The sequence below is a fragment of the Haliotis rubra genome, unplaced genomic scaffold (genome assembly GCF_003918875.1).
Source record: "Haliotis rubra isolate DU_JTF1 unplaced genomic scaffold, ASM391887v1 Scf547, whole genome shotgun sequence".
Taxonomy (NCBI): domain Eukaryota; kingdom Metazoa; phylum Mollusca; class Gastropoda; order Lepetellida; family Haliotidae; genus Haliotis; species Haliotis rubra.
This window is the reverse complement of record NW_025767243.1, coordinates 178,812-197,700: the sequence shown is the minus strand read 5'-3', so window position 1 is coordinate 197,700 and position 18,889 is coordinate 178,812. Positions and strand designations below refer to the sequence as shown.

Below are 18,889 nucleotides of genomic sequence, written 5' to 3'. Positions count from 1 at the left end.
CCTGAGGTAAATCTAGACTTGGTTCATTTAGGGCTTTAGCATTGCAGGAAGAGCGAGGCAGAAATGAAAATAATACGGTTCAGGGACTGTGAGACAGACTAAATAAATATTGGGGGGATCAGTGGTTTGTCTACTGTGTCAGGGTAACTTATAAGTATAAACTAATTATGTGGACTAACGTACCGCTAACTTGCATTAATTTGACAGTTAATATGACTTTTTCAGCACATGCCTGAATATTGAATAATAACCCTTTGGCTAACTATAACAGGGTTTTGGGGGGCTAATATAGTGCTAACTCACATTAATTTGACAGGGAATAGGACTTTTCACATGCCTGAATATTAAATAATAACTCTTTGGCTAACTATAACAGGGTTTGTACGAGCCATGGTTACATAATCTTGAATTAGCCATAGTTTGAGTTTCCCAGGCCTGGAATGTTTTTAGTAAATAAATCATTCATACATCACAGGAAAGTCATAGACAATAGATCAGGTTTCTTGACTTGTTTCATGGTACATCATTGTACACTGACAGTGTGGATCGTTTCTCACAAAATCAGTCCTGGGCCCCGTTCCTCAAAGCCATCGTAGCACTAAGACAGTCGTAAGTCATTGTTAAAGTTTAGGACTTACACTCATCTTAGCTCTAAGATTGTTTTGTGGGACAGGGCCCTGACCAACAGGATGATTAGACTTACTTAGTGATCTGTAGCAAAAAAAAAACGTTTCAGGAACAGGGTCCCAGCTGATGCAGTTTTCCCACGTCAGTGTTGATCAAACTGTTAATGCATTATTAAGTCAGTACCATCAAACTTTCTGTTACAATAGATTCTGTGTATAGATTTTTATGAATTGCAGTCAAAAGCAGTGTTTCATCACGGCATGTTCAGGTGAAGTAACAGTTGACAAACTTGGTCAGTGAACTTGGAAATGTTTCCAATAAATCATTGCCAGATGTCGTAATTAACAATTGCAATTTCCTTTCACGTTGTCATTTTTATATGAAGGAAATGACATTATTCATGTCTCAAACAATTACCATTAATTTCCCATAATTCAAGTTACAAAATGCCTGAAGTTATGTTTATGTAATTAGGAGAAGAATTTGTTTCTAAAATAGTATTGAAAATGTTCTTCCTATGTTCACTGCTAGAAGAAACTTGATTTGTGGAAATATTGCTTGTATCAACCTATAATGTGATATATTCATGGAAGTTCTGTTTGCAATTGTTTGACACATTAATGGTATGGGATATTCAAAACCAACAGCAAGGCTATTGCTAATTATTGAGATGTCAAGTCACACATGATATCTGAAAACCTGTTTACTAAATGAAATGGCGAACTATGAAGTAAATACAAAGTCAATTTACATGCAAAAATATCTCTAACTTTAGTGTCATGACCTTCAGCACGGATACAAATAGTGTTTTTGATGACGTCATTTGGGATGCATTGCCGTCCATCATTCACAGTTTGTGCCAGTTGCTGTCTGTTGTGTGGTGGCTTCTCTGTCGATGGAAGCTGGTTGTCAAAGTAGTCCCATAAATGTGACCCGTGAAGATCTGGGTAAGAGTTGGTCTTCAGCAACCCACGCTTGTCGTAATAGGCGACTAACGGGGTCGGGTGGTCAGGTTCGCTTGACACATAGACCGCCTCCGTGGTGTAGTGGTTAGAGCGTCCACCTGAAGAGCGGAAGGTCGCGGGTTCGATCCCCAACCGCATCATACCAAAAGACGTTAAAATATGGTACTTGTTGGTCCCTGCCTGACGCTCGGCATTATTGGGTACAACAAAGACTGGTCGGCTCGGAGTCAGTATACTGTGTTGAGGTGGGTATTCATGCTATGGTATGGTATCTCAGTGAGCTAGCACTATAAAACCAGCTTACGTCTGGGCTAGTACAAGCAGCCGCACATACACATACACATGCATGCACATCGTCATATGAGCGAAATATTCTCAAGCACGACGTTAAACCCAATTTCAACTCACCTCACCTTGTTGACACATATCATCATATCCCAGTTGAGTAGATCAATGCTCATGCTGTTGATCATTGGATTGTCTGTTCCAGACTCGATTACTTACAGACTGCCGCCATATAGCTTGCATTTTGCTGAATGCGAGATTATACAAAAACCAAACCCATAAATGTCTGGAAAGTGTGTTATTGTTGTTACAGCAGCATATACATGTACAGCATATACATGCCCTGAGTTCTTGCAAGCCTCTAATTATCAAGAATTTTCCACTTGTCTTTGGGAACATTTTACATTGGTCAGATTTTCAAGCAGGCTCCCCATTTAGCAAACATTTGATAATCACACATCATATTTGATTGTACAGTCATCTGTTTCTAGCTACGGGTTATGACTATGAAAAGGTTTATTCCACATATTTTAATAGTTAAATCATGCATTAAGCCATTTGCTTATCTAATGTGTATATGTATAATGTTTGTAGGCAATCAGCTTGCTGACACTAGGTATTTCTGGAAGTAGTTGTCTGATAGATAGCACTTAGTCAGCATATTAGATATCTCATATAATGATTCATGCTGTACAGGTTGTCTAGCACAGAAAATATTCCTTGGAAAAAACAGGGTGCTCATAAACCATTGTCGCACCTCTGTATTTTTCAGGTGAATGTTTGACAAGTCCTAGTGTAGAGTGCACTCAGCACCTTGTCAACTGTCTGTCATTTGATGACCTAGAACCCTATTACTTCCATTTCTCAACCTTGAACACTCACCACCCCCAACACTCTCAAACCACCTCCACCATCCCCGCCACTCACCACCCCCAACACTCAAACTACACCCCTACCACCTCTGCCAGTCACCACCTCCAACACTCAAACCATCCCCACCATCCACCACCCCACCCCACGCACACTCAAACCACCCCCACCATCCCCACCACTTACCACCTCCACCATCCCTGCCACTCACCACCCCCAACGCTCAAACTACACCCCTACTACCTCTGCCACTCATGACGCTCTCCTTCCCTCTTCCCTCCCCCTCCAAAGGCCACTCACGACACCTAATTCTCAAACCACCCCAACACACTAACCACTCCCAACACTCAAACCACCCCACCCCCTGCCACTCACCACCCCTCCACTTACCACCCCCGCCTCTCACCACCCCGCACCTGTTCACTCCTTCGAGAAACTGCAGCAGTGGGAATTGACTGTATTGATTGTTTTCTCTTTAAAAATCAAGTGCAGAAGACATTAAAAATTTAAATGCAATGATCTGTTCGTTTAAATGCCAAAAAAAATTGTATTGTGTCTTTGTCTTCAATAAAAGCATTGTAATTAGATATAGGATACAGTTGAGTGTACAAGCTAAAATTTTGTTCCTGGCATAATTCTTAATGCATTCTAGTACCATCATAAGGCTGTCCATAGTTTTAGTCACTTGTCCGAGACCCATATATTGTAAAACTCTAAAACCGTTCAATATTTCTTCACCAAACTTGGCACATAGATAGATCTGGTGGTGTACTGGTGCCTTTTGGTAGTTTTGGAATTCTGAATAAAACATTTTTGGCGTTTCCATGGCAACAAGTTCGACTTAGAATGAAATTAGTGGTAGTGCTCTTTTCCAGAGCAGAACTCTAAAACGGTTCAAAAATTCTTCACCAAACTTGGCACATAGATTGGTCTGGTGGTGTACTGGTGCCTTTTGGTAGTTTTGGAATTCTGAATAAAATATTTTTGTCATTTCCATGGCAACAAATTCGACTTAGACTGAAATTAGTGGTAGTGCTCTTTTCCAGAGCAGAACTCTAAAACCGTTCACTATTTCTTCACCAAACTTGGCACATAGATAGATCTGGTGGTGTACTGGTGCCTTTTGGTAGTTTTGAAATTCTGAATAAAATATTTTTGGCGTTTCCATGACAACAAGTTTGACTTAGCCTGAAATTGGTGGTAGTGCTCTTTTCCAGAGCTGAACTTTAAAACCGTTCACTATTTCTTCACCAAACTTGGCACATAGATAGATCTGTTGGTGTACTGCTGCCTTTTGGTAGTTTTGGAATTCTGAATAAAATAGTTTTGGCTTTTCCGTGGCAACAAGTTTGACTTAGCCTGAAATTGGTGGTAGTGCTCTTTTCCAGAGCTGAACTTTAAAACCGTTCACTATTTCTTCACCAAACTTGACACATAGATAGATCTGGTGGTGTACTGGTTCCTTTTTGGTAGTTTTGGAATTCTGAATAAAATATTTTTGGCATTTCCATGCCAACAAGTTTGACATAGAATGAAATTGGTGATAGTGCTCCTTTCTGGAGCAGAACTTTAAAAACCTTTCAATACTCTCCTTCCACTTTTCTATATACACACCTAAATATTGGACATAATCATAACTCGTAGACATAATCATGAAGAGTATTTTGCCATTGCGGGGGATATTGATGACTTTGTCTTCTTGTTGATGCTGTATTTAAAACAACATTAATCATGAAGTTTGTGTTGTACAATACAGTTTCAGTGATTATTTCCTTTCTATTTAAGCCATTCAGTTTCCAAGTTTTCTTATCACTCTGTAAGTTTGTGTTGTACAACACAGTTTCAGTGATTATTTCCTTTTTATCCCACCGGCATGTAATGCGGTGGGATATAGTCGTCGCCTCGTCCGTCCGTCCGTCCATCCGTCCGTCCGTCCGTCCATCCGTCCGTAATCATTTTGTTTCCGGAGCATAACTCAAAGACTGTTCAATATTTTTTAACCAAAATTGGTAGATATGTCAAACATAACCTAAGGTGGTGCCTTTTGCTATTTACAGATTATTGTCATTTTTATTTTTCTCGGTTTCCATGGAAACGTTTGGACTTAGTCTTAAAGAAGGGTGGGCTTCGTTTCCGGAGCATAACTCAAGAACCGTTCAGTATTTCTCAACAAAACTTGGTAGATATATCAAACAGATCCTAAAGTGGTGCCTTTTGCTATTTACAGATTTTTGGCATTTTTATTTTTCCCGGTTTCCATGGAAACGTTTCGGACTTAGTCCCAAAAGTGCGTGGTGGGCTTCGTTTCCGGAGCATAACTCAAGAACCGTTCAATATTTTTCAACAAAACTTGGTAGATATGTGAGGCAGATCCCAAAGTGGTGCCTTTTGGTATTTGCAGATTTTTGGCATTTTTATTTTTCCCGGTTTCCATGGAAACATTTTGGACTTAGTCTCAAAAAGTAAGGATTGCTTTCGTTTCCGGAGCATAACTCAAGAACCGTTCAATATTTTTCAACAAAACTTGATAGATGTATGAAACAGATCCTTAAGTGGTGCCTTTTGCTATTTGCAGATTTTTGTCATTTTTATTTTTCCCGGTATCCATGGAAACATTTTGGACTTAGTCTCAAAAAGTAAGGATTGCTTTAGTTTCCGGAGCACAACTCAAAAACCGTATAATATCTTTCAACAAAACTTGGTAGATATATCAAACACATCCTACAGTTGTGCCTTTTGCTATTTGCAGATTTTTGGCATTTTATTTTTCCGGTTTCCATGGAAGCGATTAGGACTTAGTCCCAAAAGTGAGGGGTGGGCTTCGTTTCCGGAGCACAACTCGAAAACTTCTCTATATCTTTCAGCAAAACTTGGCAGATATGTAAGGCAGATCCCAAAGTGGTGCCTTTTGCTATTTGCAGATATTTGTGATTTATTATTTTCTCGGTTTCCATGGAAATGATTCGGACTTAGTCTCAAAAAGGAAGGGATGGGTTTCGTTTCCGGAGCACAACTGGAAAACTTCTTAATATCTTTCAGCAAAACTTGGCAGATATGTGAGGCAGATGCCAAAGTGGTGCCTTTTGCTATTAGCAGATATTTGTGATTTATTATTTTCTCAGTTTCCATGGAAACAATTTGGACTTAGTCTCAAAAGGGAGGGGTAGGTTTTGTTTCCGGAGCACAACGCGAAAACTTATTAATATCTTTCAGCAAAACTTGGCAGATATGTGAGGCAGATCCCAAAGTGGTGCCTTTTGCTATTTGCAGATTTTTGTCATTTATTTTTTTCATGATTTCCATGGAAACGATTTGCACTTAGTCTAAAATCAAGCTGGACTTTAAGTTACTGTCAGATGATTTGTTCTTTCAAAGATGTGGGGGCCGGGGGGATATGTCATCTTCTGATGACTCTTGTTTATTTAAGCCATTCAGTTACCAAGTTTTCTTATCACTCTGTAAGTTTGTGTGGTACAATACAGTTTCAGTGATTATTTCCTTTCTATTTAAGCCATTCAGTTACCAAGTTTTCTTATCACTCTGTAAGTTTGTGTTGTACAACACAGTTTCAGTGATTATTTCCTTTCTATTTAAGCCATTCAGTTACCAAGTTTTCTTATCACTCTGTAAGTTTGTGTTGTACAACACAGTTTCAGTGATTATTTCCTTTCTATTTAAGCCATTCAGTTTCCAAGTTTTCTTATCAACAATACAGTTTCAGTGATTATTTCCTTTCTATTTAAGCCATTCAGTTACCAAGTTTTCTTATCACTCTGTAAGTTTGTGTTGTACAATACAGTTTCAGTGATTATTTCCTTTCTATTTAAGCCATTCAGTTCACTCTGTAAGTTTGTGTTGTACAATACAGTTTCAGTGATTATTTCCAATTCCAGTTTTCTTATCACTCTGTAAGTTTGTGTTGTACAACACAGTTTCAGTGATTATTTCCTTTCTATTTAAGCCATTCAGTTACCAAGTTTTTCTTATCACTCTGTAAGTTTGTGTTGTACAATTACACAGTTTCAGTGATTATTTCCTTTCTATTTAAGCCATTCAGTTACCAAGTTTTCTTATCACTTATCACTAAGTTTGTGTTGTACAACACAGTTTCAGTGATTATTTCCTTTCTATTTAAGCCATTCAGTTTCCAAGTTTTCTTATCACTCTGTAAGTTTGTGTTGTACAACACAGTTTCAGTGATTATTTCCTTTCTATTTAAGCCATTCAGTTTCCAAGTTTTCTTATCACTCTGTAAGTTTGTGTTGTACAACACAGTTTCAGTGATTATTTCCTTTCTATTATTTAAGCCATTCAGTTTGTGTTGTACAAGTTTTCTTATCACTCTGTTCAGTTACCAAGTTTTCTTATCACTCTGTAAGTTTGTACACAACACAGTTTCAGTGATTATTTCCTTTCTATTTAAGCCATTCAGTTACCAAGTTTTCTTATCACTCTGTAAGTTTGTGTTGTACAACACAGTTTCAGTGATTATTTCCTTTCTATTTAAGCCATTCAGTTACCAAGTTTTCTTATCACTCTGTAAGTTTGTGTTGTACAACACAGTTTCAGTGATTATTTCCTTTCTATTTAAGCCATTCAGTTACCAAGTTTTCTTATCACTCTGTAAGTTTGTGTTGTACAACACAGTTTCAGTGATTATTTCCTTTCTATTTAAGCCATTCAGTTACCAAGTTTTTATCACTCTGTAAGTTTGTGTTGTACAACACATCAGTGATTATTTCTCTGTTCAAGTTTTCTTATCACTCTTGTACAACACAGTTTCAGTGATTATTTCCTTTCTATTTAAGCCATTCAGTTACCAAGTTTTCTTATCACTCTGTAAGTTTGTGTTGTACAACACAGTTTCAGTGATTATTTCCTTTCTATTTAAGCCATTCAGTTACCAAGTTTTCTTTATCACTCTGTAAGTTTGTGTTGTACAACACAGTTTCAGTGATTATTTCCTTTCTATTTAAGCCATTCAGTTACCAAGTTTTCTTATCACTCTGTAAGTTTGTGTTGTACAACACAGTTTCAGTGATTATTTCCTTTCTATTTAAGCCATTCAGTTACCAAGTTTTCTTATCACTCTGTAAGTTTGTGTTGTACAATACAGTTTCAGTGATTATTTCCTTTCTATTTAAGCCATTCAGTTTCCAAGTTTTCTTATCACTCTGTAAGTTTGTGTTGTACAACACAGTTTCAGTGATTATTTCCTTTCTATTTAAGCCATTCAGTTACCAAGTTTTCTTATCACTCTGTAAGTTTGTGTTGTACAACACAGTTTCAGTGATTATTTCCTTTCTATTTAAGCCATTCAGTTTACCAAGTTTTCTTATCACTCTGTAAGTTTCAGTTACCAAGTTTTTCAGTGATTATTTCCTTTCTAAGCATTCAGTTACGGTAGTGTTTGGTTATCAGTAGCGATCGGTAGCGACACTCAAGCATGAAATATAAAAAACTTTAAATTTGTTGTAAATGATTATAGGTTCATTAATGACTATCATTTGAAAGTACCACATGTTGAGGACAAAGGTTTACAAAGGAGATCGTTTATACAGCACTTACTGACGTAATCCACTCTGCTGAGCATGCACAAAGTGTTTGCGAAAAACGTCATTAAAAATGTTGAGTAAATAATTCTGAGTCCTTTGGGGATTTCTATAATTTAGATGTTGTGATAGTTGTCAAGTATTGTGACAGTGTTCGGACAGTAGTGTACCAAATTTAAGACTCATAACTAGATTAATTAGAAATGAATGTAGTGTTGTGGACAATCTTAAAGTCCGACATTTTCTATGCTGTCACTAATCAAGGCAAGGGGAAGTAACTCTGAAGTTGATCTGAAGCTGTAATTCTAGCTAACAAGAGGTTGGTTTTCTCAGTAACACAGAACCGTAGTCTTCTTTTTTCAGATTTCAGCAAGCAAAATTGATCTTCCTGCACCAGTGTGCTGAGACTTTGTTGTTAAACCACAAAAAAACTTTAGTCGCTCCTTCCTTTTCATGAAATATTGTTTCTTTTTTTCAGATTCGCCTTCCTTTTCAGAATGGAGCACCGTCTGGACGACCCTGACCGTCATCTTCCACCACCGACTGACCTTCGGCCTGCAGTAGACTTGGGACGTGAGCTGGACCAGACGTACACTGTGCGGGACCAAGTAGCAGCAGCTGCAGCAGCAAAGGTAGGTCATGTGACTTGCTAGTATATTGTTCCAGGAATGTCTTCCTCTCAGAGTCAGGGTAGGTCATGTGACCGGATAACACACTGTTCCCCTATGTTGTCTTCCATGTTTACCAGGCATTGTCCTTCACTGACAGTCAAGGTAGGCAAATCAGAGAGATGGTGGATGGGTGTCTCTGCAGGCATGCATTGGTCTGAAGAGCTCCCAACTTATAAGCGTGGAATTTGTCTCCAACAGTATGAAAGGTGCCAATATGAACTAGAAGCAAATTGGTACCCATTAGGTTGAGAAAATATTGATAATCAGCTCGTCAGTCATAGCTGTATTGATAAACGAGTAAAGATCGTGTATTTTAATATGACAGACATGGATACACACGCATACAATAATACGACAACACTTTTTGTAGTCTTACCCATATATACCAGGTTGTTTATTATGACGAAGGCCCTGGGATACGTTCCATAAAACAATTATAGTGCTGTGACTCGTAATTCTATGCTTAAGTATGGGTTACGATCATTTTAGTACTATCCCAGATAGCATTCGGACATTGGCCCAACGTTGGCAATATTGGCAAAACCATTGCCAACGTTGGACCAACGTCTGAATGCTATCTGGGATGATGACTTTGTGGAAAGGGATCCTAGTTAAATTCCTCACAGGAGCGTTGGGGTAGCCTAGTGGTTAAAGTGTTCGCTCATCACATCGAATACCCGGGTTCGATACCCCACATGGATACAATGTGTGAATCCCATTTCTGGTGTCCTCTGCCACAATATTGCTGGAATATTGCCAAAAGCGGCGTAAAACCATACTCACTCACTCCATTCCCCACATGGATACAATGTGTAAAGCTCAGTTCCATTGTGCCCTACAAAGATTTTGCTGGAATATTGCTAAATGTGGAATAAAACAAACTCACACGCTCTGACAGACTGCTGCTTTGTGGCACCAAGGTTAGTAGGCCGAAAGTCTATGTATGGCAATATCTTTATGATATTATAAAAGTTATGGTTCAATATAGATCTTTGTATTGTCATCGATCAACTTCTGAGAAATGCCAATCAAACAATTCAGCCTGTTATTCATTGAGTCTTTTTTCATCAATATACAACAATTTGTTCTCATTATGCTGTCCATATGATAGCTGTTGATGTGATGCACTGATTCATCTGAGGCTGGTCTGATTTGACTTGAGTGTAGAGATAGAGTGTAGTATTTAGCCTTGGTTAATTATTGGGGGGGGGGGGGGGGTAGCCTTGTGATTAAAGCGTTTGCTCGTCACACCGAAGACCAGGGTTCAATTCCTCACAAGGGTACAATGTGTGAAGCCCATTTCTGGTCTCCCACTGTGATATTGCTGGAATATTGCTAAAATCGGCATCAAACCAAACTCACCCACGCACTAATTATCTGGATGCCCTAACATCTCCTGCCTTCCGTCTATGTAGGGGCTGTGGGGTAGCCTAGTGGTTAAAGCGTTGGCTTGTCACACCGAAGACCCGGGTTCAATTCCTCACAAGGGTACAATGTGTGAAGCCCATTTCTGGTCTCCCACTGTGATATTGCTGGAATATTGCTAAAATCGGCATGAAACCAAACTCACTCACCCACGCACTAATTATCTGGGTGCCCTAACATCTCCTGCCTTCCGTCTGTGTAACTGGGGCTGATTTACAGCCAGTTTACACAACTGTAAGAATACTGTGTTTGAGAGCAAATCCACGAGCACACAGTGTTGGCAAGTCTATTATGAAAGTAATAGGTTAGCCAATATTGCCCCACCCCAATATAAAACCTTGCCCTCTGTAGCCTTACCTTATATTGTGTCCGAGAGCCTGGTTGGCATTAGTCCATGACTTATGGAGGGGCTAAATAGTCTGTGACAATGTTACCCATTAACAAACACTGGCCACCTACAGCCTTCTGAAACAGCTTGGTAGGATATGAATTGGAACACTAAATTGTCCATTTGTCAACTTCACATTTGAGGACATATCATGGAGCCACTTCTAGCCTCAATGTAAGTCTTTATAATGCTGTAGGGGACACTCTTGACTTGGCTATCCAGTATCCAAATGTCAATTGATCTAACCTGTCATACAAGCTCCCTTATGTGGCTGAACAAATATTGCTTTAATGCTTCATCAGCAAATTTTAGGCTATTCATGTTTTTGGATTTTTGGCAGAAACATTTTGTAGGTCCCAGTTGTATCAAATAACACCATGGGGATATTTGTTGATGACTGTTTGTAAGGAGCTGTGACTGTTCTGTGACTGTTCTGTGATGTAGGTGTGATATGGCTGTGACTAAGCTGTGAATAAGGCTGTTTGTGTTGAGGTATTCCCCTGGGTACATCACTGTAGTTTCAATCCGTTGAAAAGTCATGGCTCTTCATGCAAGTAGGCCATAGATAGGTACATTTTCACTTTTTTTCACCACTGGTGTGCTTTGAATGCACAATATTTTGTTAGAAAGTGGTGAAATCTGAATTTTAACTTTGGGAACACACTTTCCAAATTAAGTACTAATTCTCATTCTTTTATGGGTGAAGCCTCAGCTGGGATTCGAATCCAGAATCTCAGAGTGAGGTGTAAAGTCAGTGGTTTAAACCAGTCACCAGGTCTTCGTCAGAAATCGGACAAATGGCAGTCTTGATCACATGCTTTGTGTACCTCGCCGAAAAGTGTAAATTGGCACAACTCCAATGGCCGAACACTGAATACTTAATGCCTTTTAGAAAGTGGTCAAATATAATGCAAGGATTACACTTTTCTAGTAAATATGTTAGTAGAATTTGTTCTTCACTAAGAAAGTACAGTCTCAAATGAAACATGTATTACCTGTTGTTGACCTTCATGTAGGACCTGACCCATGAAGATCCGGGGTAGAATAGCAACCCATTCTTGTCATAAAAGGCGACTAACGGGATCAGGTGGTCAGGCTCGCTGACTTGGTTGACACATGTCATCGGTTACCCAATTGCGCAGATCGATGCTCATGCTGTTGATCACTGTATTGTCTAGTCCAGACTCGATTATTTACAGACCGCCACCATATAGCTGGAATATTGCTGAGTGCGGTGTAAAACTAAACTCACTCACTCACTCATGTAGGACCTGTGATGTTTGGGCCTCTTTCCTCAGCTTCGTAGGTAAAGGGTAGGGGGTGGAGGTAGCCTAGTGGTTGAAGGGTTTGCAAACCACACCAAAGACCCTGGTATGATTCCCCATATGGGTACAATGTGGGTACAAATAACTCCTATATTTTGAAACAGATGTAGAATTGTCGTAGCACTAACATTGCTCTGTGGAAGGGGGTGCTATTGGCCAGATATTACATCACTGACACCTTCACGAAGGACCTTGGTACCAAGGCATGACTGACAGTCAGGGTAGTCATGGCATGTCTTTGTCCTTGCCCAGCTGTGGACATCTTCAACAAACAGTGCCAGAACATGGATCATAATCATGTAAAGTCTGGAAGCCCATCGGATCCAACTGACAAAGAGCCACTAGTGTTTGATGGTCATTTGATTCAGGTTATGTCCCTGATCTTTGTTAAAAGGGTGTCCTTGACATTCATCCAAATCTTTCTTTCAAATAACCAAGAACAAAGATAGGCTTTTGGGGTTACCTTTTTTCTGTTTCTAAGCATGTCTGTGAATCCCAGGATTAGTTTCCTTAGATTTTATCAGAATAATAAGTCAGTATCTGAAAAAGTATCAACTATTTGGACCTTGTGGGGAAGTGGGATCAGAAAAGATCATGGGGCCTCATGCTTGTCATCAGATCCATCTGAAAAGAATGTCCAGGTGGTCAGATGTAGAGACTTCACTCACTGCCTCATTGAGATCCGATGGCACTGATAGATCCTCGTGTTTCATTCATTGTTCTTCATTGTTCTTCATCCTTCAATGATTATTGACAACGCTAGTCACTGTGTTTGCATGGTGATGTCCCCAGAGTTTAATCCCTGTCAGTTTTAGTTGTTGTAATGTCTCAACCAGTCAGCTGGTTACAGTTTGGTGTGTCTGTCCTGCACTATCTGCTCATCATGATGTCCATTGAATGAGCTCACTGAGACATGCTGTCTCTCTGGTTGAGTGTATCTCTGTTACTTAAGCTGACGTCCATGTTATCTGAGAGATCCTACCTGTGTCTGTGTTAAACGTATTACACAGGAGGTGGTCTGGAACAGCAGACTGGATCAGTGGTCGGTGGTGCTTCTGATCATTGTACATGCACGACAACATTCTGATCAGAAACAGGAAGCTGGAGACACAAGGGATGCATTGTTATTAGGGTTGGGTATTGCAGAGAATTTTCAAATTGCGATATATTGCGATGTGAAAGCATATATTGCGATATGTATTGCAATATATTGCATGAAGTATTTTTAAACAAAGAAACTACTTACAATAGAGTTAATGCTTGATTTATATTGCAAAGCTCAACAAAATCACTATGCTTGATTAAGCTTTAATAACAACTTTTAATCATGATAAAATAAAAATGTAAATAATATTTGGCACAAATGAAACAAGGAAATATCCGAAGATTTCTGAGTATTACGAAGTTTTCCGAATGCAAGTCAATATACTGTTTTTCGATCAGCATAACGCAATACGTATCGTTTTCATGTCTGAACCAGTAAATACCAGTAAACCGGTTATATTGCACAGCCCTAATTGTTATCAGTTTATATTCCTTCAGAGGTTGTGTTGTTCCTGAAATACTGTTCACATTGACCTCCTTCTCTCGCTCGCTGGCTTCCTTCCTTCGGTCCCTGATTGAGCAAGATGGAGGACAGTCCAACAAAACCACTTACAATATGTGTTTTTTTTGTAACTTGTGTCACTGTTGCCATTTAATATGATGAATGAAAGTTCAATTTTTTGCCAATGTTAATTTTGGCATAACAATAAATATGATTGGGTTATACAAATCCATATATGTCATGACCATTGTGGCAACCCCATGATCCCTTTTAATTTCTGGCATTATTTAAGCTAGTTCTTTGTTATGTCAAAGAAAATTGTTTTCATATTGAAGATAAGTTATGAAGCCCATACTTCATTCTTTGCAGTAAGATTGCGGCACTTAAAGCCAACATCTCACTCACACTGTTAGAGGCTTGTGAAATACCAATGAATGGTAGTCTTGGACAATATAATGCCTAATGTACAATGTTATTTTTAAAAAAAGGTTGGCCCTCTTTCACTGTTGAAATTGTAATGTCTCTTGAAAGGTGAGATATTGATAGTAGTGCTGGGAATATATGTGTGACTGTAAGTACATGATGTTTGTAGGCAGCGTGCGAAATAGCCGCTAGCCCGTGGCTAGTAAAAATCCAGACGGGCCAGTAAATCTCCACAGTCACGGGCCAGACTGGCTAGTGAATTTTCATGGGGTCATTTTTTAAATATATATCTCTCTCTGACTTGTTAAGTCATAATATACATTAAATCATGCAAACTTATGGCCTGAGAAATTATGGTATTTTAGCTTTTTCAATCTTTTGCTTAGTTTCTACATTCAGTTTTTCAGTTAGTGAATCATTTTGTGGGTTAGTAACTTTCAGGCATAGCTAGCCCGACTGGCAAGCAAAATTTGGAAAGTATTTCGGTGTAGGATGCTTCTTGTAATCATTTGTATTGCTCTCTTTACCTGTGGTACTGCTGTTGGGGTTGGATACTGTCACACATAGTGAAATCAGACACTTCCAGTCTGAAAATACATCCCATTAAGTAGAGACATGTCTAATTACAATGTATTTTCCGGCTATGCTGTATGTCCATGACTATACAGTGTGGATCTGCTCCAATAGCTCCTGTAAGACCATTGTAGCATTCACTCTGACAAACCAAGAATAAAATCAGTCTAGTGCAGGTAGGGCAAGTGGGCGGACTACTGGTCGCCCATGGGGATATACACTCGAGTAAGGCAAGACAAAGATCCATCAGTCTAGTGCAGGTAGGGCAAGTGGGCTGACTACTGGTCGCCCATGGGGATATACACTCGGGTAAGGCAAGACAAAGATCCATCAGTCTAGTGCAGGTAGGGCAAGTGGGCAGACTACTGGTCGCCCATGGGGTTATACACTAGTGTAAGGCAAGACAAAGATCCATCAGACTAGTGCAGGTAGGGCAAGTGGGCTGACTACTGGTTGCCCATGGGGTTATAAACTAGTGTAAGGCAAGACAAAGATCCATCAGTCTAGTGCAGGTAGGGCAAGTGGGCGGACTACTGGTCGCCCATGGGGATATACACTCGGGTAAGGCAAGACAAAGATCCATCTGTCTAGTGCAGGTAGGGCAAGTGGCATGACTACTGGTTGCCCATGGGGTTATACACTAGTGTAAGGCAAGACAAAGATCCATCAGTCTAGTGCAGGTAGTGGTAAGGCACTAGTGTAGACAAAGATCCATCAGTCTAGTGCAGGTAGGAGGCAAGTGGGAGGACTACTGGTTGCCCATGGGGATATACACACTCGGGTAAAGGCAAGACAAAGATCCATCAGTCTAGTGCAGGTAGGGCAAGTGAATGGACTACTGGTAAGCCCATGGGGTTATACACTTTCGGGTAAGGCAAGACAAAGATCCATCAGTCTAGTGCAGGTAGGGCAAGTGGGCGGACTACTAGTTGCCCATGGGGTTATACACTAGTGTAAGGCAAGACAAAGATCCATCAGTCTAGTGCAGGTAGGGCAAGTGGGCGGACTACTGGTAAGCCCATGGGGATATACACACTCGGGTAAGGCAAGACAAAGATCCATCAGTCTAGTGCAGGTAGGGCAGAGTGGGACTAGGACTACTGGTTGCCCATGGGGTTATACACTACTGTAAGGCAAGACAAAGATCCATCAGTCTAGTGCAGGTAGGGCAAGTGGGCGACTACTGGTTGCCCATGGGGTTATACAAAGATCCATCAGTCTAGTGCAGGTAGGGCAAGTGGGCGGACTACTAGTTGCCCATGGGGTTATACACTAGTGTAAGGCAAGACAAAGATCCATCAGACTAGTGCAGGTAGGGCAAGTGGGCGGACTACTGGTTGCCCATGGGGATATACACTCGGGTAAGGCAAGACAAAGATCCATCAGTCTAGTGCAGGTAGGGCAAGTGGGCGGACTACTGGTTGCCCATGGGGTTATAAACTAGTGTAAGGCAAGACAAAGATCCATCAGACTAGTGCAGGTAGGGCAAGTGGGCGGACTACTGGTCGCCCATGGGGATATAAACTAGTGTAAGGCAAGACAAAGATCCATCAGTCTAGTGCAGGTAGGGCAAGTGGGCGGACTACTGGTCGCCCATGGGGATATAAACTAGGGTAAGGCAAGACAAAGATCCATCTGTCTAGTGCAGGTAGGGCAAGTGGGCGGACTACTGGTCGCCCATGGGGTTATACACTCGGGTAAGGCAAGACAAAGATCCATCAGTCTAGTGCAGGTAGGGCAAGTGGGCGGACTACTGGTTGCCCATGGGGATATACACTCGGGTAAGGCAAGACAAAGATCCATCAGTCTAGTGCAGGTAGGGCAAGTGGGCGGACTACTGGTCGCCCATGGGGATATACACTCGGGTAAGGCAAGACAAAGATCCATCAGTCTAGTGCAGGTAGGGCAAGTGGGGACTACTACTGGTCGCCCATGGGGATATACACTCGGGTAAGGCAAGACAGAGATCCATCAGTCTAGTGCAGGTAGGGCAAGTGGGTAGGACTACTGGTTGCCCATGGGGTTATACACTTTCGGGGTAAGGCAAGACAAAGATCCATCAGACTAGTGCAGGTAGGGCAAGTGGGGGACTACTGGTGCGCCCATGGGGATATAAACTAGTGTAAAGGCAAGACAAAGATCCATCAGACTAGTGCAGGTAGGGCAAGTGGGCGGACTACTGGTCGCCCATGGGGATATACACTAGTGTAAGGCAAGACAAAGATCCATCAGTCTAGTGCAGGTAGGGCAAGTGGGCGGACTACTGGTTGCCCATGGGGTTATAAACTAGTGTAAGGCAAGACAAAGATCCATCAGTCTAGTGCAGGTAGGGCAAGTGGGCGGACTACTGGTCGCCCATGGGGTTATAAACTAGTGTAAGGCAAGACAAAGATCCATCTGTCTAGTGCAGGTTGGGCAAGTGGGCGGACTACTGGTTGCCCATGGGGTTATACACTCGGGTAAGGCAAGACAAAGATCCATCAGTCTAGTACAGGTAGGGCAAGTGGGCGGACTACTAGTTGCCCATTGTGATGTTCACCAAGACAAACCCACATGGGTCTCTGTCAGTCTAATGCAGGTAGGGCAAGTGGGCTTGATTTCAGCTTGCCCATTGGGACATTCACCAAGGTAATGAGTGAGTGAGTTTAGTTTTACGCCGCACTCAGCAATATTCCAGCTACATGGCGGCGGTCTGTAAATAATCGAGTCTGGACCAGACAATCCAGTGATCAACAGCATGAGCATCGATCTACACAATTGGGAACTGATGACGTGTCAACCAAGCCAGCGAGCCTGACCTCCCAATCCCGTTAGTTGCCTCTTACGACAAACATGGGTTACTGAAGGTTCATTCTAACCCGGACCTTCATGGGTTTCACTAAGGTTGCTGTCAGTCTAATGCAGGTAGGGCAAGTGGGCTTGATTACAGCTTGCCCATTGGGACATTCACCAAGGTAAACCCACATGAGTTTCTGTCAGTCTAATGGCAGGTAGGGCAAGTGAGTGGTCTACTGATGGCCCCTTGGGATGTACATCCAGGTAAACCAACTTGGGTTCTTTGTGACTAACACCATATACCATGTGCCAAGTGCCTTGTAACAGACACAATGTGACAGCCTCCATGTTAATTCTTACATGTGACAACTTGTGACAAGGACCAAGTGCCATGTGACAGCCACCATTTTAATTCTAACATCTGACAGATGCCATGTAAATCCAAACATCTGACAAGGTCCAAGTGCCATGTGTCAGACATGTGACAAGGTCCAAGTGCCATGTGACAGACATGTGACAAGGTCCAAGTGCCATGTGACAGACATGTGACAAGGTCCAAGTGCCATGTGACAGACATGTGACAAGGTCCAAGTGCCATGTGACAGACATGTGATAAGGTCCAAGTGCCATGTGACAGACATGTGACAAGGTCCAAGTGCCATGTGACAGACATGTGACAAGGTCCAAGTGACATGTGACAGACATGTGACAAGGTCCAAGTGCCATGTGACAGACATGTGACAAGGTCCAAGTGCCATGTGACAAGGTCCAAGTGCCATGTGACAGACATGTGACAAGGTCCAAGTGCCATGTGACAGACATGTGACGAGGACCAAGTGCCATGTGACAGACATGTGACGAGGTCCAAGTACCATGTGACAGACATGTGACAAGGTCCAAGTGCCATGTGACAGACATGTGACAAGGTCCAAGTGCCATGTGACAGACACCATGGGACAGCCTCCATGTTAATTCTTACATGTGACAACATGTGACAACATGTGACAAGGACCCAGTGCCATGTGACAATTACCAAGTGGCATGTAACTGACACCATGGGTCAGGCATCATGTCAGATGACATAACCACAGATGACACATTTTAAGCCCCATGTGAAACTAAAAGACCATGTGACAAGTGGCTGGTGACAAATTATCATGTAACGGGCACCATGCCACCTTTGAGTCCTCATTTGTGAATTGAACCCAACAGTTTGTTTCCAGTTCCATGGAAATATATCTCAGAGTATTAAGTATAGGTAGGGATGCTTTTATCATGCTTTCAGCAATATTCTGGCAATATCGCAGCAGGGGACACCAGAGGGGCCTGCACCAACCCCAGATCTCACACTACAGACATGTTGTTTTGTATCAAACACGGGATGATAAATTTGTTATGGGATATAATATACGCACATGGGTACATTGAAACTTTGTTGAATTGCTTGCACCAGTGTTTGGCACT

At 41.3% G+C, this 18,889-nt stretch overlaps 1 protein-coding gene across 1 annotated transcript in view; it reads left to right on the top strand.

Annotated features, from left to right (window-relative positions):
- Nucleotides 1–18,889, top strand: part of LOC124253615 — a 111,251-nt gene that overhangs the window by 39,916 nt on the left and 52,446 nt on the right. Inside the window, exon 4 of the mRNA XM_046687423.1 lies at nucleotides 8,778–8,931. Coding sequence (XP_046543379.1) covers nucleotides 8,797–8,931 — 135 coding nt within the window. The 5' untranslated portion in view covers nucleotides 8,778–8,796. The remainder of the gene's footprint in view (nucleotides 1–8,777; nucleotides 8,932–18,889) is intronic.